This window comes from Podarcis melisellensis (genome assembly GCF_964234715.1).
Source record: "Podarcis melisellensis genome assembly, chromosome: 3".
In the NCBI taxonomy this organism is placed as follows: domain Eukaryota; kingdom Metazoa; phylum Chordata; class Lepidosauria; order Squamata; family Lacertidae; genus Podarcis; species Podarcis melisellensis.
This window is the reverse complement of record NC_138530.1, coordinates 106,268,405-106,295,736: the sequence shown is the minus strand read 5'-3', so window position 1 is coordinate 106,295,736 and position 27,332 is coordinate 106,268,405. Positions and strand designations below refer to the sequence as shown.

Genomic DNA, 27,332 nt, shown 5'->3' with positions numbered 1-27,332 from the left:
AGAGAAAGAAATTAGCATTTTGTCTTACACATTAGCAAATAAGTCAAGCAAAGGCAAGATTAATCCCAGCCTCAGTTCTTATAGCCATTTAAAGTAATGAGAACTGTATACAGTATATCACGGACTAAAATTAGAATTCTGGAGCAAGAAACACAGGATTTTGACCCATATATTCACACTGAATTTACATACTTTTGTCTCTGCTAGTCATGGGGGACATACTGGCATTTGCTTACAATCAAATTATTAATTCAATTGTCAGTTTTACACACAAGCCCAGTGCTAGTGGCACCTCCACATTGTATGAAACAGTACTCTGGAAAAGGACCCCGGAAATCCCAAGAGCACAAGCATGTATTGAAGTCTGTGCAGCCTTTTGCAAGCTTGCTCAGAAAGAAGTCAAGCCAACATAAGTTGCTCCCACACATTTATTGCAGTTAATACCAGGTTTCTTCACCTAGGCATGGAGAAAGCAAGATGAAGACTGCACATCCCTTATTTAAAACACATTACTTTAACCAAACCACCCACCCTCACTAATAACTACTAAAGAAGCTCAGACACGGAACATAAAGCCCAGACCTATGCCTAGAAATGCAGCGCAAAAGGAAGCCTGGATGAGTGAAGTTGAGGTTAGATTTGAACTCGGCGCTTCTGAATCCTGAGTAATAATCTTAAAGATACGTTCTACCCAGCCATAAATGCTGAAAGGTGATAAAAGCTATTTACAACAGGGATGGGGAACCCTTGGCAATTTGGCTCACCTTGAGACCCAGCTTGGCCCATGAAGCAATTTCCCCCCAACCACCACCCCATGTCAGGTATGGGGCATGTAGAAACAGCTTGATGGGCTGTGTAACCCAAGTTTCCCACGGGGAACTGGATGACACAGCTGATCTCTGCAGAAGGCAGGCTTCACCAATATTAACCAATAGCCATCTCAACAGTACAGTCTCATTAACTTGAATTCCACACCTTCACCCATCTTTAAAGCTGCAGGCTTACATTTTCCTGGGAATAAGCTCCACGGAACTCAACGAGAACTTCTCAACAGACATGCATAGTATTCCACTGTAAGTTTTGCAAGTTTCTTTTGAAGCTTGCAGAGGAGTGTAGTAACAGGCTGCCTTCAAGAGGAAATGATTTCAGTACACTATGGCCATAAGAAATTTAACTTAAGAAGCTGAGGGGACCTCCACCTTAACTGAAGCTTTCAAAGGCTGGGTTTATGCAGAGAAACAACCTCAAACAGCCCAGGAAAATAAGACAAATATTTGATGATCGGAAGAAAATAAGCTACATACACTTGAGCTCATCCAGGCTTCTATGTGGGTTTGAGGGTTTTTTCCACCTGGCACTTTCCCTGGAAAACCCGCATTCTACCACTGAATCGGAGCAAATGGTAAATTGTAGAAAACCCAGTTGCCATATGCTCTGATTCAGTGGTAAAACGCAGATTTTCCTGGGGAAAGCATTTGGGAGGAAAACAATCACTTCAACACTGAGCTTTAAAGCCCAGACCTGTGCCTAGAAACGAGGCATGAAAGGAAATCTGGATGAGCGCTGAGTGACATTAGAAAATACTATTTCCAGGCAAGATTGGTACAAATATGCTATTTATACATGTTTTTTAAGGCACAGCTTGCAAGGTTATGAGTCAGGTGGCTTTTGGTTTCAGTTAAAAGTGTTTTGTTTACACTTCAAACCAAATGGTGGTATGGGAAGGTGGTACTACTAATGTATTTTATTTGGTTTTGACTTGTTGCTTTTTAATGCTGAATAGAGACTAAAGTAATATTTGTGCTGAAAACTATGTTAAAACCATAAGAAAAAAATGAACAGGACTTTCATAGAGCTTTCATACCCCTCCTGTTTAATTTTGCCTACTGCTTATCAACAGTATAAGCAACAAAACAATGACTATCATCACAATCAGATCCCAATGAAGTCTTAGCATGTGGTCCAAGTCTGGCAGTTTCCAGTTTCCCATTTGCTATAGAAGAGAAGAAGAAGAAGAAGAAAGTATTTTCAAGGTGAAAAGCTTTGCTTTGCAAATACGACTTGCACAATAGGTATGAGCAACATCTTTCTGTATTATCCACTTTCCTCACTGCTAACTACTTGGTCTCAGGTTCATGCCATGTATGCTTCATTCTTGGTGCTGTAACTATAATGTAAGTATAACATCCTGATCCTATGCTGCAGGTCCTCCCCTCATCAGCTTTGCTCAGCTCCATAAGGGTGACTTTGACAGAAGGACCTACAACAGGCATGGGCAAACTCGGCCCTCCAGATGTTTTGGGACTACAACTCCCATCATCCTTATGTAACAGGATCAGTGGTCAGGGATGATGGGAATTGAAGTCTCAAAACATATGGAGGGCTGAGTTTGCCTATGCCTGACCTACAACATGGACAAATCCCCATGTGGCTCAGGATTTGGGTTGTTACCCCAAAGAGCAGAGAAAAGAGTTGAGCTACAATGGCATTCACAGAATGATCTTAATTTTAGACTGTGTCCTTTCTTCAAGTGAAGGACAGTTTAAGAATAAAATAGGCATACAATCCTTACCAAAGGATCCTATGCCATTCATAGTCAGGTTCTAGAGTTCTATTAGCACAGAGCATTTTCACGACATCATGGTTTCAATATACACTTCAAAAAATGCTGAGATACGATTCTGCCCACCAGTTTGTTTTGGTACCCGGGAATAACCTTAACAAGTGTGCATCCACAAAGAAGAAGAAAAAGCTTCTGTTCATGGGGGTGGACATGGAGGATTGTTTAAATGCCAAACTATTTTCCTATGTGGGAGGGAGTCTCTGGCATTGGTACAGTATACACCACCTTCCATTTTTGTCCTCTTCCTCCAGATTTGGGTGCGGGGGGAATCTGTTCACCAATAGATAGGTGGAAGGTTCCAGTTTTTCTGGGAGAAGTAAGTTCCTCTCATGACAGCTGAAAGTTTCTTCAAGAAACACCTCCTCCTCCAAAATGGTGGAGGTAAAAAGAACTGCTACCTAACCATAACCCCTAACACTAACAACTAACCCTCAGCCTCACCCTAACCGCTGATCCTAACCCCCTAAACCCTAACACACTACCCCAACACCAGCCCTAACCCTCACCCTAATCAACCACTAAATTTAAACCTAACCCTTACCCTAAAACTTCTTAATCCTAACCCCCTAACCCAAACCCCAAACTTGAACCTCTAAACACAACCCTAATCCTAACCCCCAGCCCTAATGACCTAACCTGTACTCCTAACCCTAACCACTAACCCTAACGCTAACCCTTACCCCTAACCAAACCCTAAACCTAACTGTAACTGTAACCCCAACACACTAACCCAACCCTCTAACCCTACCCTAACCCCAACCCAACTGTAACCCTAACCCTATCCCAAGCCCAACCCTTACCTTCACCCTAAACCTAACCCTACCCAATAGTAAACCTAACAATAAGCCTAAGGCAATCCTAACCCTAGTTTAGGAATTTGGTTTAGGGGTTCAGATTCAGGGGTTTGGTTTAGGGGTTCAAGTTTCAGGGGTTAGGTGTAGGGGTTCAGGTGTTAGGTTTAGGGGTTGGGGGTTCAGGTTTTGAGCATTAGATTTAGGGCTTCAGGGTTGGGGAAGAAAGTATGAAAAGTTAAAGTCCCACTCAAGGAAAGGCAAAGATTGCCATTAGGCTTAGTAGAAACACATTTAGATTTGCACATCTAGCCCCACTTTCAAGATTTGATATCACACTTCTGTGAATTATACAGGAGGATTTCAATTTCATTAGGATTCTGCATCTGAGGAAGTCGCTCCAGTGTGAAATTTCAATTAGCAACAACATTTGCATGTTGGGAGCACGTTAGGTGCCCTGAATCTTAAAAACTGGTCTAAGAGCATTCTAGGTTTGACAACTACAATGACTACAAATAAGAGTGAAGAGCAATTTCACAAAGAGGGTATCTTGGAATAGCAGGCCCTAATCAAATTACAAGAGGTTAAGCTTGTGTAAATCACACTTACCTTGAGAAGCTGAAGATCTGTGAATAGGTGCATCACTTCTAGTCTTATATATGCTAGGAACACTGGTATGAAAGCATCTGTGCTTGTCTCAGCTGCCAGGTCATACCACCTTCTAGCTAAGTGTATATCCTAAAGATAGAAAGTCATTTCTAAAATTTGCAAGGGCTTTATGAAATATCCATGGTTAAGGCACCTTCCAGTAGCAATGTCATTGTGGTGCTCTCAAAATCATTTTGATTGATATGGTAAGGGCCAATCAAGATTGTCAAATTCTATTGACTGAATCCGAATTCTTGCTTGTATGCATAGTTTGCATGCTTTAGCATAAAGCGTTGGGGTGATTTACTATATTGTAAGCAACAGTTAGCCTAGAAAACCAGCGAGGAAAAGAATCACTATTTCCTCAAAGGTAGTATAAAAGCATATCTCAAGGTCCAAAGCACTGCAGGTAGTGATCCCTTTTTGCATAGATGTTTGTCAGCAGCCGCTTCCAACAGCATCTCTCTGAGCAAAACCAAACACTGTCTTCTGGGGGAAAATATTTTTGCATTCAGGGTGCAGAACCACTTTACACTTGTGCATGGCATGAATAATGTGGAGCTAAGCCACTGGGTCATTTGTAGTTCCACATGTTAAATAAGACTAACATATTCCACCAATTGTAGCGTTATAGTCCATTAATAATGGTGGAAATTCTCATAGTCAATACTTGATAAACTGACCACATTTTTGGACAGGTCAAGTACCCTGCCCAAATGAAAATTCTGTGTCCCACCCACCTTGGTTCTTTAACTAGAATATTCACAATGACCAAAGTTTACTTGCAGAGCTAATGTTTGATGCAGCACCAGACGTAGATTATGTTACCTTAGGAATGCCTAAACCATATTCATACATATATGCCAGATTGAACATGGCTTGAGCACTCTGTTGATTAGCAGCAAGGTTGTAATGAACCGCAGCTGTCAAGTAATCTCTCTTTATTCCAAAACCATAGAAGTGATAATCTCCCGTTTTAACTCTGGCAAATATATTGCCTGCAAGACAAATAGTTGAAAAAATATTATGATTGCTTTTGTGGTTGTTATTTATAATATCCCGTACCTATCAATCCAAGGTGGTAGAGAATGAATTCTTGGTCATTATCATTTGTGCCACCAGTTCTGAAGGTGGTTCTGAAAAGTGCAATTCAAACAAGGTGGTCTCCCAACGAAAGAGGTTTCTGTGTATGTGTACAAAGACACTGGACCACATATGACACCTGCTTCTCCATCACTAGTGTTGACGTACTCTGTTTTCAGGTTCTTGGCTGGATCCCAGCTATTCGGATCACAAGTATTTATTAGAAATGTTTCTTAGGCTACCTGCCAATAAAACTTGTGAGGCAGCTTACAATGCAGTAATCCAATTAGATAAGACAAAGAGACAGTGATACATAGATAAAACAGCACTTGAAAACTAACCATAACAGAACAGTTATAACAAGCCTACACTCACATTGAGACAAAAAAAAAAAGTCTGGAACTGCAATTATTTGAGAATCAGTGCCAGATTACTAGCTCTTAGAGCCCATGTTGCTATAAATACAAATGGTGCTATATTCTCACTCCTTTGTAACTGGGGTAGTTCTGAAGAAGAGGCCTCATAAAGGAAGCTCTTCTAGGGACTTCCCCTGCATGCAAAGACAGGCTCTGGCAGATTGATTGGATGTGACCATTAGTGGGTCCAACAGTCAAGAAAGCAGTTTCTGCACGAGGTGTAGAGGCGCAGGTGGGGCTCATTCACCTGGGAAGGTAGCCCATTAGGAGAAGGAAAACTCTGAACCAAACCTCCACTGTCTTGCAGGTGTACTTGTTTATGAGAAAGACTTCAGGAGTAAACCTCAAGGAACAATCCATATCCACTGCTTTATGGGACTTCTTTGGGAGAAGTCGAAAAAGTACCGTATTTTTCGCTCTACAGGACGCATCTTTCCCCCTCCAAAAATTAAGGGGAAATGTGTGTGCATCCTATGGAGCGAATGCAGGCTCCGCTCCTTGGCTTCAGCGATAGCAATGCGAAGCCTTCAAAGCGCAGAGGGAGCGCTCCCTCCACGCTCCGGTGGCTACGCATTGCTTTCGCTGAAGCCTGGAGAGCGAGAGGGGTCAGTGCGCACCGACCCCTCTCGCTCTCCAGGCTTCAGGGATAGCTGCCTGAAGCCTTTGGAGTGCAGCGGGCAATAGCGCTGCGCTCCGAAGGCTTTGGGTTCCTTTTGCTGAAGCCGGGAGAGCAAGACTTGTTACTACACATGTTACTACATGTTACTACACATCATTTGACACAACTTTGTTAATATATTCTGAAACTTTTATCTCAGTATTTATTGTTATGAACATGAAATTTATTACGGTCAGAGACCAGCTTGAGAAACACATTTATTGTTATGTAATTGTTGCATGTCATATGCTCTAATAAAGATAGGTAAAGGTAAAGGATCCCTGGACAGTTAAGTCCAGTCAAAGGCGACTACAGGGTTGTGGCGCTCATCTCGCTTCAGGCCGAGGGAGCCAGCGTTTGTCCACAGACAGCTGTCCGGGTCATGTGGCCAGCATGACTAAACCACTTCTGGCTGTGCCAGAAACCAGAGCACACAGAAATGCCGCTGACCTTCCTGTCACAACGGTACCTATTTATCGACTTGCACTGGTGTGCTTTCGAACTGCTAAGTTGGCAGAAAGTGGAACAGAGCAACGGGAGCTCACCCTGCTGTGCAGATTCGAACCGCCGACCTTCCAATCACCAAGCCCAAGAGGCTTGGTGGTTTAGACCACAGTGCCACCCACTCCCAAAGATATATCCCAATGCAAACTAACAGTTTAAAGAGGAAAATGAGTAAAAACAATGTTGCCAAGAATTGGTGGCAGATGAATCTCCCTGTAAAGGGCATAAGACACTCTAGGCAGTCACTCAGTCACCACCTGCTTATCTTTAGGTAGAGGAGGAGGACATGGAAAAGGGTCTGTGGTCATTCCGAGGTCTGCTTAAGGGCTAGTGGAGGACATCCTGCTGCTTTTCTATAGTGCAGTGGAGACTCTGGTCAATGCAAAGATCTAGTGGTCTTTAGGACTGGGGAATCAAAATGATGCTGGCAGCGTGACAGTAAACTGCATTTGTTCTGAAAATGTTCCTCTTTTGTATTAACAGGATTGTTTGCACACTTTGAATCCCCAAACCGCAGGGATCGAGTACGTTACAAATTTTAGTCAAACGAAAATGGCAATTGGCTTTGGGAATACTTTGCCCTTGTATTGAAATATTTGATAGTAATTCATGTATGTCATTTAGTGACATGGTTCTAGGACCTGGAATGAGGATGCCCTTGTTCAGATTTGCTGGCTAGTCTTTAATAGAATTGTCAAGGCTACAGCATTATTCTACCATTAAACCTACCCGTCCTGGTTAAGGAAGTACTCTAAAGAAAAACCAAGATCTAAGAAATGCTGAAATCTAAGTTCCCCATTGTGAGTCTCAAGAAATGGACAGGCTGGGATGAATTATGTCCAAGGAAGTGAGGCAAGCTGAGAGCACTCTTCATTCTGACATCTTAGAAAATTCAGTCACCTTCAGGGCATGGAGGACAAGGCTGAGCTAGTTGATTTGCTTGAGCAAAAATTAAAGGTTCATGGTAGCTAAGTCTTTACTGCTCAGTGAGTTTACTTCTGTGCTCCAAACATCACGTAGAGACTTTGATAGGCATGTCAAAGAACTGAAAAAACAATTAGCTTGAACGAGCATGAGGTTGCATTTTTCAAATTATCCTTCCTTTTCTCTGTCAGAATGGATGGCTCATATGAAATAGCAATGAAGCGAAATTGTTTAAACCATTCATTGCTTCTTTACATGTAACAAAATGAAGTAGAGGGTAATAAAAAAAGTGAGATTGGCTGGGAATAAAGATAGCTAGGTTGGTGGGGGGATGCTTATTCTTGAAGGTCACTTTACGTTCTATCGTCATAGGAATTATATTTGTTATTATTATTTATTAAATTTGTATACCACCCTTCATCCAAAGATCACAGGGAGGTTCACAACATAAAAATACAAAATGAGAACACAAAATACATAATAAAAGCAAAAACAAAGCAATAACCCCACTATAGAGATTGATGTAGCAAGACCATGTAAAAGGAACAAGGTAACAATTAATATGCACATCATTCATTTTTTAGATTTTATTATTCAGTACTTTATAAGAAATGCCTGTGGGATTGCCATCTCAATGAATTAAGTGGAGGGGAAGGAAAATAATATCTAAATATTTTGTAACAGTGATTTTTAATGACTTGTCGGTATTGTTGCATGAATGTAATATTTTCTTCCTATTTAACTGCAAGAGCCAAAATGGGGAAAAAATATCATACTAATAAGAGTGGACAGCTAGGCACAGGTTATTTTTAACTCTGTTCATACCTTGATTTGCAGCCCGCTTCCATAAAAGAAGAGCCAATGGATATATCTGCTCTCGGTGGAGAAGTTTAACATTTTCTGCAACAAAATATTAGCATCATTTGTCTTAACACAATCACCGTGTTAAAGAATGCAAGTAAGCAGCATAAGATAAAGTTTCCCTTACCAGATTCCATAATGTGAGCTGAATTGCACTGAGCTACTTCATAGCCCATTTCTGCTAGAAGTGCATATTGGACAAGAGATGATTCAACATTGCCAGTCTGGTAAGCAAAGTGTGCTGTCAGGAATTTGTCTGACCATCTCCCCAGTTCACATACGGTTCTGTAAAGCTAAATAGCAAAAAAAAGGACAGACATTAAACACATACAAAGAACACCAGAAGTTTGTAATTAACTTTGCCTTAACAGCAGGCTGAATGGAAGAAAAGAAGATTAAAGGGAGACACTAGACAGGGCAGTGGTTTTAAATGGATGCCACCAATGTGGGCACAACGCTTCAGGTAGCAGTCCTGGGCATACTTACCTGGGAGTAAGCCCCCTGAAAACAATGGGACTTCTGAGTTTCTGAGGAAAAAAATCCATAGGTTTGCACTATAAAACAAGTTCAGCATGTGTTGTGCTTAAATCGCCTTTGAAATCAATGCAATGTGCATAGCTTTGGCTGGATTGTGTCTCATGTGTGTAATGTTTGCAAAACATTTCTTAGCGCTAAGGACACAAATGCCATGAGGAGATGCAAAAAAAAAAAAAAAAAGTAGAATTAATTTATCTACAGACTAGCAACTTCCCAAAATCTTAGTATTTTGTAGCCTCTTTGATAGAAACCAAACATTGGAAGGTGGGGGTAATAGATGCCAGTGGAAGATTTTTTTTGCTAAGTCTAAGCGCAAGAGACTCATGAGAAGAGAAGAGTCCCTGGAAAAGACCCTGATGTTGGGAAAGATGGAGGGCACAAGGAGAAGGGGACGACAGAGGATGAGATGGTTGGACAGTGTTCTCGAAGCTACCAACATGAGTTTGACCAAACTGTGGGAGGCAGTGGAAGACAGGAGTTACTGGCATGCTCTGGTCCAGGGGGTCACAAAGAGTCGGACACGACTAAACAACAAGCGTAAGAGAACATGTTTGCCATGGTTGTGGTTGGGCAGAAAAAAAACATAAACTTTTCCTCCCCACACACTGTAGTCCTGATGCAATTTTGGCCCCCATGCCTGAATTTCAAGAAAGAAAACTCCTGGAATGTTTTTGAGCTATTCATTTGACATAAAGTGTAGTTTGACTCTGTATCTATTGCTACTGGGTGGTTATTGTCTTTGGACAGCTGTTGATATTGGATGAGAACAACCATCAACATTAATATCTCAAAGGGCAGACTCTCAAACAGGGCATTACTTACTTTAACAGCATTCTGGCATGACCTGAAAGCTCCCATTCCCGTAGCGTACATTTCAGCCAAGTGATAAACAGCAAGGGGTTGCCCGTTTTGAGATGCCAAGTAAAAATATTGGAAGGCAAGTTTGTAATCTCTCTTGACTCCAGAGCCGTCTGCAATGAAATGTGATTTGGATTTTCATCAAAAATTAGGTAACTGAACCATGGGAGCCTTGACAAAAGGAAGAACTGTGCCCAGGGACTTACTGTGATACATAAGGCCCAGCTGAAATTGGGCCTGGGCATATCCCTTCTCTGCTGCTTTATGAAAGTATTTAAAAGCTTCACTGTGATTCTGAAAGGGAAACAAACTTATTGAGAGGTCAAGAAATTAGTTTCTGGTTTTGTGGAACACTGATTGTGGACCGCAGCTCAGAAGAAGTTGCAGCTGCATTATGAGAAGCGGTACTGATAACTTGTGGCACAATCCTGTACTTGAGATCTGTCGGCTGCGGGGTCATGAGACGTAGCACTAAGTCCCATTATGACAACAGAGCAGAAGGTACACAAAGACCCTGGCGGAACAGCCCCTGTGGTAAGTCATTTATTGGTCTGTGCAATGTGCCTCCTCATTGGCTCAGGGGTGCTTGAAGGTAGAAACCCCTCCCCACCTTGACTACTGTGTGGTGGTATCCTAGGACCCCTTGCATGTAAAACATAAAACCTATGTTTTAATTTTGGGGTGTTAAAGCCACATTAGGCCAAGCGTCTTATGGTCTTATTGGCTTTTTTTATTATGAAAAAGCTCTGATACACTGAAGACTTACCCGTGGAAGACCTTTACCACGTAAATAAATAAGTCCAAGCCCCCATAGTCCAATGGAATTGCCCTAAATAACATATTGAGAATGTTTCATTTAGACATAAGAATAAGTTACCCACTCTATGAAAAGAACCTATAAAGAATCACTATAATTGTGTGCCTTAGTGTCAATTATAATTATTTACTGATTATATTTCTCGCTTGTTAACCAAGAGACAAATGTCTCCTTCGCCATATCTCCTCTGGACATTGTGTCACACCAAGTTATTCACATAACCCTGGTATGAGCAATAAATGGTTTAAAGGTAAAGGGACCCCTGACCATTAGGTTCAGTCGCGGATGACTCTGGGGTTGCGGCGCTCATCTCACTTTATTGGCCAAGGGAGCTGGCATACAGCTTCTGGGTCATGTGGCCAGCATGACTAAGCCGCTTCTGGTGAACCAGAGCTGTTATGTAGTGAAGTTCACCCTGGGCCAGCAGGGGGATACTGTAGATAGTTTTCACTCAGGTCTGTAGATAGTTTTCACTCAGGTCCACGTCAGTTATTCAAGAGCAGCGCACGGAAATGCCGTTTACCTTCCTGCCGGAGCGGTACCTATTTAGCTACTTGCAGTTTGACGTGCTTTCAAACTGCTAGGTTGGCAGGAGCAGGGACCGGGCAACAGGAGCTCGGACGATCTAAATGAAGCATTTCGTTACACAGTTGTGATTATTAATGGAATCTTATGCAACTCTACTCATTTAATTCAATTGGAACTATTTCCATTGAGTTCAATGAGTTTAATTAAGAGTAAAATTCTGCCTCCCTCCCCAAAAGAAGTTCTGATAGTTTTGCTCTGGAGGTAGTTGAAATGTTCATGAACATCAGCGTCATTATATCAACCCAGGTTGGTGTCAAAGACCTCACCAGACCCAAGTACAACACAATACAGTATAGACAAAGAGAATATTCATTTTGGAGGACAAATGCAGTCTGAGCAAGTGTAATTTGAAGCCTACAAGTTTAATGGAAGTTTTATGGAAAAGTTCCCCTCTCCCCCAATGTTGTTCATCATGTAACCATTTTTCTATACGGCCTTTTCAGTTGGTCCTACTTATCTATTACAGTCCTTAGCGTTGAACAAGTTAGTCACCTCTTACATAGCACCAATGCATCTGGTGTTTTAAAAGATTAAATTAAAGAGGCAGATGTGAGATGCCAGCAGTCTAAAAATACAGGCAAAATGAACAGTAGGAGAGGAATGAGGGGACAATGTACTTTGACACATGACACCCTCAATATATCCACAACTTGATTCCCAATTCAATATTGATGTGATGAAATCACCATGAAGCAACACTTTCCTTTAACATTTGTGGGGTCGGTCTCTCTTTCAAATATAACCTTGAGTTGTTAGATCTGAAATTTGCTTCATTAGTTATAGCAATTCGTATTGTTTTGCACTTTTAGCACTGAAACATTTTGTTTGTTTTATATATTAGCTGCTTGATTTTTCATTTTAAAAAGGCAACCTACCTCTAAGCAGTTTACATAAAGCTGTGCAAAATATTCCATTGACTGATCCTGTTGATGTCTAAATGACAACAGGGAGCATTCCTCAGCACCAGGAAAAATATGCAAGATGGTCACACCACTCTCATTTAATTGAAAAGGTACCTGCATGTACCTTTTTTTATACGAGGGCCAGAGATTTTTTAAATGAAAGTTCAGAGCCTAGAGCACCAGTCATGGGCACTACTGGGAACCTCCACAGACAGAAGGTTGACAAACCTGGTATAATATAATAATATAATAATAAATTTTTATTTATATCCCGCCCTCCCCAGCCGAAGCCGGGCTCAGGGCGGCTAACAACATATAATAGGTTAAGGACATTTTAAAGAGCAAGTACAGAAGGTTAATCATGGTGTGGTTTGATTTAGTGCTTGTAATATATAAAGTTAAAAGTTGATTTGAAGCAGTGATTGTTGTGATCTTTAATTGTCAGATTTAACTATATTCCTAAGAACAATGTATTAATTATGATTAAATAAAGCTGCTACTTTAAAAAAGAAGAAAAGAAAAAGAAAGAAAATACAATACCTTCTCTGCCGCCATTTTGAAATACTTCAAAGCTGCAATGTTACTCTGAGGCACTGTAGCACTTCCTTCTAAATACATCTAGACAGGATTAAGAGGGGATATTTCTTCAGATGATGGTGACCATCCATGGAAATGCCTCCTCTTGCCATTAAAAATTTGCAAAACAAACAGATTAAGTTCCTCTGAATTTTATCCTATTTTGCACTTTTACTTCCTGTTTTCTGTTTGACTCTCTGTTATGTATAGTGCTGGGCTTTCATGAGTCATTTTAAGGAAGATTTGAGGAATCTTTAGCCCTCCAATCTTACTGAACTTTAACTCACAATATCTATTAGCCATGTTTGCCAGGGCTGATGAGAGTTATCTATCAGCAACATCCAGAGAGCTGAAGGCTCTCTAGGTTAAGGGACCCCTGACCGTTAGGTCCAGTCGTGACCGACTCTAGGGTTGCAGCACTCATCTCGCTTTATTGGCTAAGGGAGCTGGCATACAGCTTCTGGTCATGTGGCCAGCATGACTAAGCTGCTTCTGGCGAACCAGAGCAGCGCACGGAAACGCTGTTTACCTTCCCGCCGGAACGGTACCTATTTATCTACTTGCACTGGTGTGCTTTCGAACTGCTAGGTTGGCAGAAGCAGGGACAGGGCAACGGGAACTCACCCCGTCACAGGGATTTGAACCACCAACCTTCTGATCGTCAAGTCCTAGGCTCTGTGGTTTAACCCACAGTGCCACCCGGGTCCCTTGAAGGCTCTCTACTCCTGCTTTAAATATACAACTATAACACAAGCAGCTGAACACATTGTGTATTTGTTTCCAAAAGGAATACCCACAGCTTACAGTAACATAACAATTCTTTTTTTTTTAAATACCAATACCTGCTTAATAATAATTAATATTAAATTTATTACCTGCCCTTCGCCTTAAGGTTCCAGGGCAGATTACAACATTACAACACACATTACAACACAATATAAAACACACTTTAAAATGACTTACAAGTAGAGAAAAAAGTGGGTGCTAAAAATATACATCTCAAGTGTCAAAAGCAAGGACAAAGAGGTGCGTCTTGAGGAACTGCCAGAAGCTATGGAATGAAGGTATCAGACACACCTCTCTGGGGAGGGAGGTCCACAACTTACAACCAGCAATGGCATGAATTTTCCATTTGCAAATTGAAAGACTCCTTCTATTCATGGAAGGGCTTTCAATCCAGTGTAGGCCCCCATTGGCAGAAGGAACAGAGAGTGGGTTTTTTTCTGATCCCCCTTTCCCCTCCAGTCCTCAGTGTCAAATCTTGAACTGTTCCAGTTGGTCTCTTAAGCCCTCCAGAACAGATTTTCAGGGTGCTGCAAAGGACAAATAAGCCAAAATTGCCCTCCCCCCCAATTCTGCCAGCAGCATCTCATGGAAATTTGGAGTCCACACCATTGATTAGAAGAGAAGCACTTTTGTGTGTGTGTTGTTCTTAAGCTGACCAGGAAATGTCAAGAAATGGAAGGAGAAAAGAAATGTCAAGCTCTCCCCTCAAAAGTGTTCATGCCTCTTGAAAGTCCTCCTTAGGTTTGCCATTCTACTTTGAAGCACATCACTTCAAAGTCAATCATGATATGCCTTTGATTTTGCATGCAGAGATACAAGACAGTCAGATCCCTTTGGCCATGATCATACAGCAGAGCTTTCCAAACTGTGCGTCATGACACGTTAGTGTGTCAGCTGCAGTGTGTAGGTGTTATCACACAAATGCTCCCTGCATTCCTCCTGGGACTGGAAAGGGGTTAGTTGCTAGCAAAACTGAATTAACTGAATTAACTGTGTTGCGAAATGATGCATGTCTAAAAAGTGTGTCTCCAACATGAAAAGTTTGGAAAGCTCTGTCATACAAGATAGGTGAGAACTGTAGTTTAATGTGGTCTTAAATGTACAACTGAAGATTGCCTCTTCCCTCCTCCAGTCTCCTCCACTCTGCTTTGATCACATCACAAGTAGCTTGTATGTGAGAATGGCCCCAATCCACTGCAGCTGGACTCTGCTTGAATGTGAGGAAACTACAAAGGACCATAGATGGGGTCTCAAGCTAGCAAATTAATCCCAAGAAGCAAACATAGATACCTTTCCCAGGAATGCCATACCATGTGCATTCCCTGCATTCGCTGCCTTTAGGAAATAGTAGAAGGCTTTCTAAAGAAAAAGAGCAGAATAAAGTGATGACTGATATAACAAAGTTTCCAAATCAAGGTATGCATTCTCCTGCCTTGACACCTGTTCATAGTTAGACAGGCCATATTGGTGAACAATAATTCAAACTGGCATCTTTATGTTCTAGTAGTCTGTACAAACTTAGATCATATGCCCCAAATGGTATTGGGGTTCAATCCATAACGTCTCCAGGCAGGGCTGCAAATGTCAAATCTGAAACCCCTGGAGAGACACCATCCACTAGGGATGGAAGAATCTGCCCATTTGGATATCTTAGTTGCTTATTAGTTTTTCCATCTTAAAATAATTTTTTGTCATATGAGCGGCAATTTGCAGTTTGTTTTCAAATCCCCATGAAAATTCTTCTGCATTTTAGTGTGACGTTTTTATGAAGTTTTGACTATATGTGCATTTTTGCAAGCAATTTTCCTTAATGTGTTATGTTTTTGTATCTTATTTTAATGCACATTTCACCCTAATATATGCATTTTTAAAGCACTGCTTGATTGGTGAGCTGCATTACAACTCAGATGTGTGTGAATTTCAAAGGCTGGCTGTGTGCGGGGTTTTTTTTGTTTTGTTTTTAATTGTATCAGAAAGTGTGAATTTGATTAATTCAGCTTTACATGCTAACTGAACTGAATTTTTTCCACATCCCTAGAGCTCCGAAGAGCCAATGGCTTGACCTGGTATAAGACAGCTTCCTGTGTTTGTTTGCTTTTTTAGTCCCATTTTGCTGCAAATACATAAATCTTAGGTTGTGGTCCAGAAGGGCACTCACATATGCCTACCTTTTCCTCCTTAAATAATGCTTTTCTGAAACTGCTTAACAGAAACCCTAATTTTCTGCTGTCAAAACTCCCAAACTAAAAAAGCACTCTACACATTTGTTGCATAAATGTTTAAAAGAACATACAAACTCAAACAGCTGGCATTTCTGTTTATAAAAACCTAAATTGGTGCTTGAACTCAGAGGAAATGAAAGACTGTGCTAGATTCTCAAAAGGATGCCTGTTTGAACAGGGGTATTACTATGTGATCTTAAACATGCTCACTGGAACCATCCCATTCAAATCAACCAAATATACTTCTAAAATTTAAAACTGTAAGAGCACGGCTTTCATCCTTCTAATCTACCTGCACTTACAGCATGATCTCTCTCGAGTCCTTTCCTTCCGAAGAGATGCAACTGTCCTAGGTACACCTAGAAATAATTATTTTAAAAATGAATGTCTTTTATCTTTTGGAGCCAAAAGTCAATGAGCAAGAATGGCCCAATGTCACACCAGCAAACACAACAAAATTTCCCCCTTCCACCTGTTTTTTCCAAGCCTCCAGAGCAGATTTTGTATTTTGCAGGTGCACAGAAAACTGCAGGAGAGAAGAGAGGAAGGGGAAGTCCCATTCGTGCAAATGGTGTCAGAGAATAAGACTTGGGCACAGAATTTATGGCAAAGGGTCTGTGGGGGAATACTAGTCTGAAGGATTCAGCTGCCCTTCCTGGGACCTTATTTAACATTAGCTTACTTTTTTAATAGAAAGGGATAAAATAACAACAAACACACAACATTTTTGGTTGGTTGGTTGGTTGATTGATAATTATGTCCCACATCAGAGTTAAAAAGGTGGCTAACAGCATTTTTTAACATAGAAGACCAAACAATTCAACCATTTATTTATTTTTAAGCTTCCAGAAGACATATGACTTCATCATTGTTAGGCTCCCTGGAAAGCAGATCTATCAAGCAGATCCTGAAGGTGAGGGCGAAAAGCAGATCTATCAAGCAGATCCTGAAGGTGAGGGCGAAATAGGACCACAATGAGGTGGGGAGAGGGGAGAAAGAGGATTGGTGACAGCAGTTTCCATGCACTTGTCACTTAATGCCACACTAATCTGCAGTATTTGTAGGCTGAGGGTCAATTATAATATTCTTAGTAAAGATAGGGATTCCAGTAAATCAGGACGTAGGGAATATTGTTTAAATTCCTGAACACAACAGTTCGATCTGAGGACGCAGGTGGCACTGTGGGTTAAACCACAGAGCCTAGGACATGCCGATCAAAAGGTCAGCTGTTCAAATCCCCGCAACGGGGTGAGCTCCCATTGCCCGGTCCCTGCTCCTGCCCACTTAGCAGTTTGAAAGCACGTCAAAGTGCAAGTAGATAATTAGGTACCGCTCCGTCGGGAAGATAAACGGCGTTTCCGTGCGCTGCTCTGGTTCGCCAGAAGCGGCTTAGTCATGCTGCCCACATGACTCGGAAGCTGTATGCTGGCTCCCTCGGCCAATAAAGCAAGACGAGCGCCGCAACCCCAGAGTCGGCCACGACTGTACCTAATGGTCTGGGGTCCCTTTACCTTTACAGTTAGATCTATGCGGACAAAGCCTGGCATCACATAGCACAAAAACACAAAGTCGCTACATTCAGTTTAGATGGCTTTAATAGAGGATTAGACAAATTGATGGATGTTAAGGCTATCAATGGATACCAAGCACAATGACTACGGTATGTACTATCTCCATCACTGGAGGCAGTAGGTCTCTAAATACCGTATTTTTCGCCCCATTGGACGCACTCTCTCTCTCTCTCCAGGCTTCGCGCAGATCTCCGCAAGCTGTGGGAGCCCACGCCGGGTTCCCGTGGTTTGCAGAGAGTTGCCTGTTCTGGGGGCTGGGGTCGGGGGAAGCTCGAGCTTCCCCCGCCCCAGCCCTGCGCCTGGGAAAAAAAATAATAATCCCCCCCTTTATTTCCCCCCCAAAAAACTAGGTGCGCCTTATGGGACGGTGCGTCCTATAGGGCGAAAAATACGGTACCAGTTGTGTGGAATTGCAGATGGGAAAAGTGTTGTTGTGCTCAGGTTCTGCTTTTGGGATTCGCATGAGCAGCTGGCTGGTCACTGTGAGAACAGGATGCTAACTAGATGGGCCTTGAACCTGATCTAGCAGGCTCTCCTTATGTCATTATAATTGCTGTTTTTATTGTTTTTGTTTTATAGCATATTTTAATTATGGATTTTTAAAAAGTGTTTCGATTGAATTATTTTATTGTGTATTTTGATGATGTGTGGATTCTAATTGATTTTATACTTGTAAACCACTTTGAAGTCAGGTAAGCAGTATTAACAAATTAAGAAATAATAATAATAAATAGGCAAATAGAAAGGAATGTCTCTTACCTGTATCTGTGTGTCTCCTCTTTCAGCCAAAAACTTGTAGTACTGATGTACATCCCAGTCCAAGATTTCTGTATCAAAACCCAGATTTTCTGATCTTTCCATCAGCTTTACTTTTTCAACTGGCTTATCATCATTTTCTTCTAATTTGCTTGCAACTAATAATAATAATAATAATAATAATAAATTCCAAGTAACACAAATCAGAACAACTGCTTCCTACAATCTGAGAAGATTTCATTTTTCCTTTCCATGATGTAGTCAATGTAGTACCCTCCAGATGTTCTGAACGACAACTTCCATCACTCTTGACATTGGTCATGCTAGGTCACCTTAAACACAGTGATGGAGGAGGCAGGTCCAGTCTACTTGCCCCACCACCCTCACACATGTATTTACAGTTCCCCAAATGTAATGCCTGCATATGGCTTCAGTTAACTTGCTTTGTCACTTGGGACTGTATTTTAGTACAAATAAACATGACAAGAAGAGTTTAGATTTGATATCCTGCTTTATCACTACCCTAAGGAGTCTCAAAGCGGCTAACAATCTCCTTTCCCTTCCTCCTCCACAACAAACACTCTGTGAGGTGAGTGAGGCTGAGAGACTTCAGAGAAGTGTGACTGGCCCAAGGTCCCCCAGCAGCTGCATGTGGAGGAGCGGGGACGCGAACCCAGTTCACCAGATTACGAGTCCACCGCTCTTAACCACTACACCACACTGGCTCTTTTGTTAGACAAGTAACTGGATTCCTGGGATTAGGGCCGGCCCACCTGTGAGGCAAGGTGATGTGACTGCCTCAGGCAGCAGGATCCACAGGGGCAGCAGATTTGACGTCCAAGGAAGGCATCGTCTGCTGCTACTGCCAGTGCCGTAGTGGCAGCATCAGCTGCAGCTTGCTCCTTGGAGGCCAGATCTGCTGTGTCCTTGGCTGCCTCCCCCAGTGCTGCCTCTACAGTGGCCTCTTGGTGAAAAGGGGGTGCTGTTGGTCCCCCCCAACCTTCGTTCTCAAGGTAGACCTTTATTCCCCCTTGTTCCTGATGCACATCGTCACTAATCCCTTCTTCCCTGGTGGGGGTGGAGGGTGCTATTCTCAGGTTCTCCTCAGGTGCCAAAAAGTATTGGGCCATGCCTGCCTGGGATCTTGGAAAATTTGTTCTTTTCATATGTTAATAATTTGAGTGAGAATCATGTCCTCTGCCCCCCATGAGGGTCTGGTATTTCTTAGTCTTTAAGGTGCCACAGGACTCTTGAAAGAGCAAACAAAAACAAAAGTGGCACTTTCAAACAAGGCAAGATACAATAGATGAAGGCCACCTACTGTAATCTGCAACTTTCTTGTAATAAAGAAGTGCTGCTTCACAGCTCCTTGGAACATTGATTCCTAACCAGTAACGATAGCCCTGTTGGGGGAAAATTCACAATTATTTTAATTATCACTCAAGCCTCTAGAATTGGAAATAGTGAAAATATGTGATTTACAAACCAAGATCATCTGGGATATAAGATTTCCCCCATTACTTGCGAATGTGTAGTAAACAAGTGCCTAAAGAGGGGGGAAAATAAAATCATAAAATCATGCCAGGTTTTTCTTCTTCGAAAAACACAAAATATAGATGAAAGACTTCAATGACAATAGGGTAAATTCAGCACAGAATTTTATTACCTTTGATTGACTGTATTCCACTCCTATTCCATATGAAGACAAGAAACCTAATGCCTATGGGGGGAAATAACGTAAAAAGTTCAGTCAATCCTTTTGCTTTTCAGTTGCTTATATTGTTAACAGTTGTCTTAGGCCCAATTCTCATGCAGTAAAATTATCTTTAAGTTATTTTACCATGTCAGTTTCATGTAATCAGGGCTTAGCATTAACACACTTGTGCAGAGAGTCAGCAGGTATATTTACTGCAGCCTCCCATGAAATGTAGGAGAATGAAATTTTCCGAAGTAGTAAATGTTTATCTGGGCTCTACCATTTCAGACTGCTTACATGACTGAATGCTTCCTTCAACCACTGAGAGGACCTCTAAATTCTCTGCTTTCCTTTATCCAGGGACAACATCCTCAGAGGTAGCATGTGAATTGCAGCCAGGGAAAGTAAGGCAAATATAGGCTTGGCATTTTGGGCAAGAAGTGCAAAGAAAAATAATATAAAATATAAAATATAAAATATAAAATATAAAATATAAAATATAAAATATAAAATATAAAATATAAAATATAGAATATAAAATAATATAGAATATAAAATAATATAGAATATAAAATAATATAGAATATAAAATAATATAGAATATAAAATATAATAAAACCACATTGAGATGCACACAAATGTGTCTACATTAAGGGTTGCATCCAATGGCATTACTCAGGCAACTCTTAGTGAATCATCATCCCTCTTGCAGCTACCCACACCTCCTAAGCCTTGGAGCCCTCCAGAAAGGTTGGAGGCCCTCCAAAACAGATTCAGGTGGTGAAGACTGTAGGAGAAGGGATAATTGAAAATTGCTTCCCTTCTTGTTCTGCTGATGGAAATCTTACTGTCAGCTCAACAACACCACTAGATACAACCCATAATCTAAAAACGTATGCAAATATTTTATTTCTTTTCCCTCTGAAAGTGTTGTAATCCTAAACTTGAAGAGGACCTAAGAAGGCTAGGCGTTGGAATTTTTGAGAACCGATATCTGAAAATGAAGCTCTCAAAATGTGAAATGGACCTTTTGAAAATGGCCATCACAATTGGGAGGTATAAGCAGATGACAAAAATATATGGGGGCAAACAAACTAAAGCGAGAAAGTCAAGGCAGAGTATGCTTAAATAAGAAATTTTCATGAAGCCGTCACATTGCTCATGTCTTTGAACAATGACACATAAATATATGATACAGACATTTTCAGGTTACATTAAGGCAATATATGAGAATACTATGTGAACACACACATACGTGTGTTTTCATATATTCCCCTTTGCAAATTTTCTGTGCGTAACTATATAAACATTGCACTGAGAACAAAGTTAAAGTGGCAGACAGGCTGTGATGTGACTGTATATAGACTCCTTGAGGCACAGGCGTGTGCTTCAATCTTTGTACAAAATGAATTCTAGATTTATTCCAGCCAGTCTTGGTTCAAGGTTATAGATATGGACAAGATTAATTGGTGGAACATTGTGTCACAGAAAAGATGTAACATGGAAAAAGTAATAGTGCTTCTGAATGAAGAAAAACTAAATTTCTATGTCACAACTTTGTTCCTCACAAATAGTTATAAGTTTAAAATAGGTCACTGAGCTAAAATTTAATTCAGGGATGTCCAGCCTTTGTATCTTCAGACATTCCGTTTTCCAGACCATGGTCCAGAGGATGGAAGTGTATTTACAATGTAAACTGACCTTCTCCTATGGTCAGGATCCACAATAAAGCTGTGCTATTTAGCTGTTTCATAAGGAAATGAGGAAACTTATGTGCTTAGGTGTAGTGTTTTACAATATTAAAGCGATGCAACATTCAACAATATGAAAACATTTCCCCTTTCCTCTGAAATGTTTCTTAATGATACTCCTGAAGATACTATAACATTTATTATAATGTGCAGTTCTGCACATTCCAGAGGAACACTAATGTGACACCTTAGAGACAGAAATCCTTGTTGTGGGATCACATTTCATGGCCCAGAACCTATAATATATAATATTTTTTTATTTATACCCCGCTCATCCGGCTGGGTTGCCCTAGCCACTCTTGGCAGATTCTAACACAAATAAAAACACAATAAAACATCAAACATTAATAGTAACAATCTGATCTAATATAAAAAGTCACAATAGCTTTAAAATAAAGAAACAAAACAGCATTCAACAATCCATCAGAGTCTAATAGTAAACAGTAAAATTAAAGATCAGCAAATAATAATTTAAACAGTTTACGCTTATCAGTTACAATAAAGAACAGGGGTCAGCAAACTTTTTCAGCAGGGGGCTGGTCCACTGTCCCTCAGACCTTGCGGGGGGCCGGGGTATATTTGGGGGGGGCGGAGAACGGTGGTGGAGGGACAATGAGCGGCGTGTGAAAGGGCTCTGGAGAGGGGCTGCTTAAAATGGCAGCCGCTCAAGTGCTGCAGCTGCTGGCACCAACAAAGCCCAGCCCCCTTCCTCCTCTAGGCAGGGCGGGGAGAAGCCAGGAGGGAGGGAGGGAGGAGGCGGTGCCGCCGCTGTGTGAGGGAGAGGGAAAGAACATGCACACTGGCGATCCACGTGGTGATTGCTGGACCGTCCATGGGCTGGATCCAGAGGCAGTTGGGTTTGATCTGGCCCACAAACCTTAGTCTGCCTACCCATGATAAAGAATTATTAATCTATAATCAATAAAAATAACGGCAAACCACAATGCATAAAATACCACGAAGATTACAAAATCATGTAAAAGGATCGAATTGAAAAACAAGGACACACAACTTATAAAACTATTCTTAAATAATATCCCATGACTTCTCTCTTCCCAGATGCTTCTGCTATTCTCAAAGTCATGGTCGGGTTTAGGCAGTGGGTTGGTAGAGTTGTATTGTGAGAGAGTGATAGGAATTGTTAGGTGGAGTCAGATAGATAGTTGGAATAATCAGTTTGGAGTTGTTAGGAACTAAGAATAAGAAACTGACAAGAGAAAAACTAACTGAAACCATAAGCTTGTTCCTGCATTTAAAAATTAACTTGATTATTTGTTAATGTTACAACTGACTGGACTCCCTGTGTCCCCGTGAGATACGGGGTGGTGGCAGCGGAAAAAGCAATCGCAGTGGTGGCACGGGGTCAATAGACCGTCAAACGTCTGGGGGCCCTGTGTGTGATCGCCACAGTCATACTGAGAATAGACACAATGAAATCAATGGACTCTGTATATGACTTAGTTGGATATCATCCTTCCTGTCTAAGATGCCACAAGATGCCACAAGACTCTTTCGTTTTTCTTTCAACAAAGCTTTCACTCATCAGAACTCAGTTGGAAGGTAAGAAACCCTGGCAGGAGAGTCCTGCATTATTGAAATGATGTCTGGAAAGCTTTTGGAAAGCCAATGTGTTTTGGCACATTTGGTCTATTTGTTCTTTAATGACCCATCCACAATTCATGTATTGCTTTTATCCATGTATGTCCACACAGGAAACAATCAGACACATATGCAAAATGCTATGAAAACCTAGACAAAAGATTCAACAATCAGCACAACTTGTGAGATGCCTCTTCATGTTCTGCAACAGAGTCATGCGAAAGGAATGCAAGAGGAGATCCATTTGTGATTTATTAGACAAGAGACTAGTCTGAGCAACTGAATTTGCAGCCGATCTCTCATGCATAGTTGTTTTTTTGCTATTATTTTGTGTCATCCATAAATCCTTTTAAATTAAAATTGATAATTTGCCTTAAATCAGAACATGTTAGACACACTAGCTAGGTGCGAAAATATAATTAGTTCTTATAGCTTCAATTCTAACAACCGTAAACATTTGATTTTTGTTCCATGGAAACCATTGTCTACCTTCAGAGTGTCTTCAGTGGAATAAGGACTGAAGCCTTGACCTGGAATTTTATTGAACAAGGATTTTAGAAGATGTTTGCTGAACACACCAGATAGCCTCTTGAAATCAGACAATTTAATAAATAATTAACTTTATATCCCTACCTTGTTGACATTTCTTGGCTGAGCATAAACACCATCTTACCTCTTTTCAAATATTTATGCACTCTAAAGTAGACTAGTGCCTGTTTAAAGCTTTGGCTAATTAAAGAGCATGTACCGTCTGGCCTTTATGAGATCCTTCGTCAGCTAAAATCTCATACAATGATACAGCTGCTTCTACATTTTGAGGAACATTATTTCCAAACAACATGTCAGATGCCAGTTGCTCCATAGCTTTCTGGTTTCCCGTTTTTGCTGCTTTGACAAGGAGACGGTGGGCTCTGATACAGAAACACAAAGTTCAGATTTACTCCGTCGGATATGGAAATTTCTCATCTTTACATAAAACAGGAATTTATTCTGCTGTAACTTTGCATTAGAAGTTTACCCCCTTCATCACCATTGACCGGGCCGTCTTAAGCATATGCAGCACTGGGGTGCAAAGAGCTGCCTGGCGCCCCTTTTTTAAGGAAATAGTTTACCTTTAGAACGATTGCGAGGCGCAGGGACTCACAGCACCAACCAACAGGTGTGCCAGCGCTCCATGCACAGGAGTGTACATAGGTGGGTGCAGGTTCCATGCTGGGGGGGGGGCAAAATGTTGGGCAGCACAGTCGCCACGCTGTCCGCCTGCTGCATGGCAGCTAACTGTTTTGGCTGCACGTGCAGCACTCGGAGCACCGTGTAACGTTGTGGGCGCTGCGCAACACATCCTGTTGCATGCGCCAAGCTACGGGTTCCTTTGCTGGCTTTTCCGCTGTTGGAACATGCACCCGGCACTGTCCAACGTGGGGTGCCAGTGCAGAACAACGGGGTAGGCAAGTGGCAGCAGAGGAAAGATCTTCGGATGGGATTCGTGTGCTCATATTTGTCCGGTTTTGTTGCCGCCATTGGCGCTGTTCGCATGCGGTGGATCCCATCTGGAGATGTTTCCTCTGCTGCCGCTTGCATTCCCCATCGTTCTGTGCTGGCACCTCATGTTGGGTGGCACTGGGAGCGTGCGCCAAAAGCAGAAAAGCCAGTGTGGTGTAGTGGTTAAGAGCAGTAGACTCATAATCTGGTGAACCGGGGTCACGTCTCCGCTCCTCCACATGCAGCTGTTGGGTGACCTTGGGCTAGTCACACTTCTTTGAAGTCTCTCAGCCCCACTCACCTCACAGAGTGTTTGTTGTGGGGGAGGAAGGGAAAGGAGAATGTTAGCCGCTTTGAGATTCCTTAGGGTAGTGATATAGCGGGATATCAAATCCAAACTCTTCTTCTTCTTCAAAGGAACCCACAGCTCAGCGCACGCAACAGGATGCGTTGTGCAGTGCCCACAACATGATGCAGCACTCCAGGCGTGGCACCGAAACAGTTAGCCACCATGCAGCTGGGGCAAGAGCCGATAGCCGAGCGGAGCGGAGAAGAGACCGTTGGAGTGCCATGGGCTCTTCTGCTGCGGGCAGCTTGGCGTGAGTTTGGGGGCAAGAGTTGGAGTCCGGGGAAGAGCCACCTGCAGCAGAAGAGCCCGCGGTGCTCCGACGGGCTCTGCTCCGCTCAGCTATCAGTGGGTCTTCCCCTGACTTCAACGCTTGGCCCCGGACTCTCGGCCTGGCGCCCCTAGCGCCAATCATTAAGATGGCCCTGACCACAGAGAATTTCAAATCAGGAAAAAGACTGAACATAGCTGTGATTTTCCTTGGAAGCCTATTGGGACTGAAGCAGAGCCTAAGTACAGTTTGCTGCTCCCCTCCCTGTTTAATACTAGTTATGTTTAGTACAAAGAAGCATGACATGATATGGTGTCCTGCCATTGTCCCATTCATTTGCTGGTGTTTGCAGGCCGCATGGAAACACTGAACATGGAATGTAATACAGTGGTACCTCAGGTTAAGTACTTAATTCCTTCTGGAGGTCTGTACTTAACCTGAAACTGTTCTTAACCTGAAGCACCACTTTAGCTAAAGGGGCCTCCTGCTGTCACCGCACTGCCGGAGCATGATTTCTGTTCTCATCCTGAAGCAAAGTTCTTAACCTGAAGCAACATTTCTGGGTTAGCGGAGTCTGTAACCTGAAGCATATGTAACCTGAAGCATATGTAACCTGAAGCGTATGTAACCCGAGGTACCACTGTATTATGTGTTTATTTCACCAAACATTACATGGGGCAGATGTGGGGTGACACATGGCTGATTATAAAAGGACCCCTCCATAGGTGTGCTTCATAAGCCTATCACTGCAAATCTCTACAAGAAAAACTCACTCTTGCATTGGCAATGGAACCATACAAATTAATAGGAAAGGGAGAAACATGGCCACATGTACCTATTCCATCCTTCTAAAGTCACCAAGAGAGACTGCGCCAGCCATGTGCCAGACCTGCACTTAAACCAATTTATGCCTTCTCTGGGACTGTGTTAGCAAAACAGCTAAGCCTACACTTACTTTTCTGTATCTTCTTTGTTTTTGGAATGCTTAAGTATTTTGAGGCTTCTCTGATAAAACTGACGACCTTTGTCCTTTCTTTCCACCTCCTCTTCCACTAGAAACGTGACCAGAAAAAACATTGTGATGCAACTCCACGATGTATCGCCAGAGATTTAAATCATGTGCTCTTTTGATAAGGTGCATGTAATAAGCAACATTTTTGTTTTCGAATTCCGGTGAACGCTAGAGTGGAATTTAAATATAAGGTTTCAAATAAGATTTGCGCATGAATTGAGCCACCCTTAAAGCACAATGCATTTGATGTAATACAGTATGTGGTTACTAAAGATAGCTTATACTGCCAAGCCCCATTAAGCATTTATGAATCCCCTTCACTGAAAGCACTAGAGTTAGGGCCTTAACTCACCTACCCATTACAAGTTTAAATAGGAGTGCATTGTGCCATAGCAATGAGTGGCATTTATATTCTCAAACCTTGATGATTTCTAATTGTTTCCACAGCTCTCATCCCATCTCCTGTCTGCTTTCAAAGTTCATTGGCCCTTTCTCTTGGATACACACCCTTCTGCTTCCTCCAACAGATACACAATATTTCACAAAAGCACAGTGGCGTAGCGTGGGTTGTCAGCACCCAGGGCAAGGCAAGTAATTTGCGCCCCCTAACCCGTGGATTTGCGCCCCCTAACCCATGGATTTGTGCCCCCTAACCCTACCCCCCAGATGTTGCACCCGGTGCGGCCGGCCCCCCCTGCAACCCCCACGCTACGCCACTGCAAAAGCATACATGTTGGGTTCTTTCCCCAACAAGTAGTAGCCTTTCTTTTTGGCCCCAAGGTTCTCATCATTCTCTCTGAAATCTCATCTCTTCCTCCATCACTCTAGGAGCCAAATCAAATGAGTCATAGGGATTTTGTGGCCAGATCTCCCATCATTTTTCATTTCCATTCTAAAACAGCCATGCAGAAGCTCTGAATTTTTTGATTAGAACATGGCACCAGGAGAGAAAGTGTTCAACCCTTTACCTCCTACAGTTTCCCTAGTCTAAATTCCCTTTCCTCAAAGCTGTTGTTATTAACTCCACTGAGGGAAATATACACTTAACTTCCCC

At 42.0% G+C, this 27,332-nt stretch overlaps 1 protein-coding gene across 9 annotated transcripts in view; it reads right to left on the bottom strand.

Annotated features, from left to right (window-relative positions):
- Window positions 1–1,856: 1,856 nt before the first annotated feature.
- The window catches only part of SEL1L2 (SEL1L2 adaptor subunit of SYVN1 ubiquitin ligase), a 44,466-nt gene continuing 18,990 nt past the window's right edge, over window positions 1,857–27,332 (bottom strand). For 2 of the 9 annotated variants that reach the window (XM_081906255.1, XM_081906247.1), the window contains 17 exons: window positions 26,222–26,318; window positions 23,916–24,078; window positions 19,788–19,841; window positions 19,608–19,667; window positions 19,443–19,524; window positions 18,125–18,279; window positions 16,097–16,153; window positions 14,863–14,931; window positions 12,751–12,828; window positions 10,670–10,732; window positions 10,110–10,197; window positions 9,868–10,016; window positions 8,636–8,801; window positions 8,473–8,547; window positions 4,891–5,060; window positions 4,024–4,152; window positions 1,857–1,993 (listed from right to left, as the gene is read on the bottom strand). In XM_081906255.1, coding sequence (XP_081762381.1) covers window positions 1,874–1,993; window positions 4,024–4,152; window positions 4,891–5,060; window positions 8,473–8,547; window positions 8,636–8,801; window positions 9,868–10,016; window positions 10,110–10,197; window positions 10,670–10,732; window positions 12,751–12,828; window positions 14,863–14,931; window positions 16,097–16,153; window positions 18,125–18,279; window positions 19,443–19,524; window positions 19,608–19,667; window positions 19,788–19,841; window positions 23,916–24,029 — 1,629 coding nt within the window. In that variant the 5' untranslated portion in view covers window positions 24,030–24,078; window positions 26,222–26,318 and the 3' untranslated portion in view covers window positions 1,857–1,873. The remainder of the gene's footprint in view (window positions 1,994–4,023; window positions 4,153–4,890; window positions 5,061–8,472; window positions 8,548–8,635; window positions 8,802–9,867; window positions 10,017–10,109; window positions 10,198–10,669; window positions 10,733–12,750; window positions 12,829–14,862; window positions 14,932–16,096; window positions 16,154–18,124; window positions 18,280–19,442; window positions 19,525–19,607; window positions 19,668–19,787; window positions 19,842–23,915; window positions 24,079–26,221; window positions 26,319–27,332) is intronic. The other 7 variants (XM_081906248.1, XM_081906249.1, XM_081906251.1 and 4 more) reach the window with 7 other exon arrangements.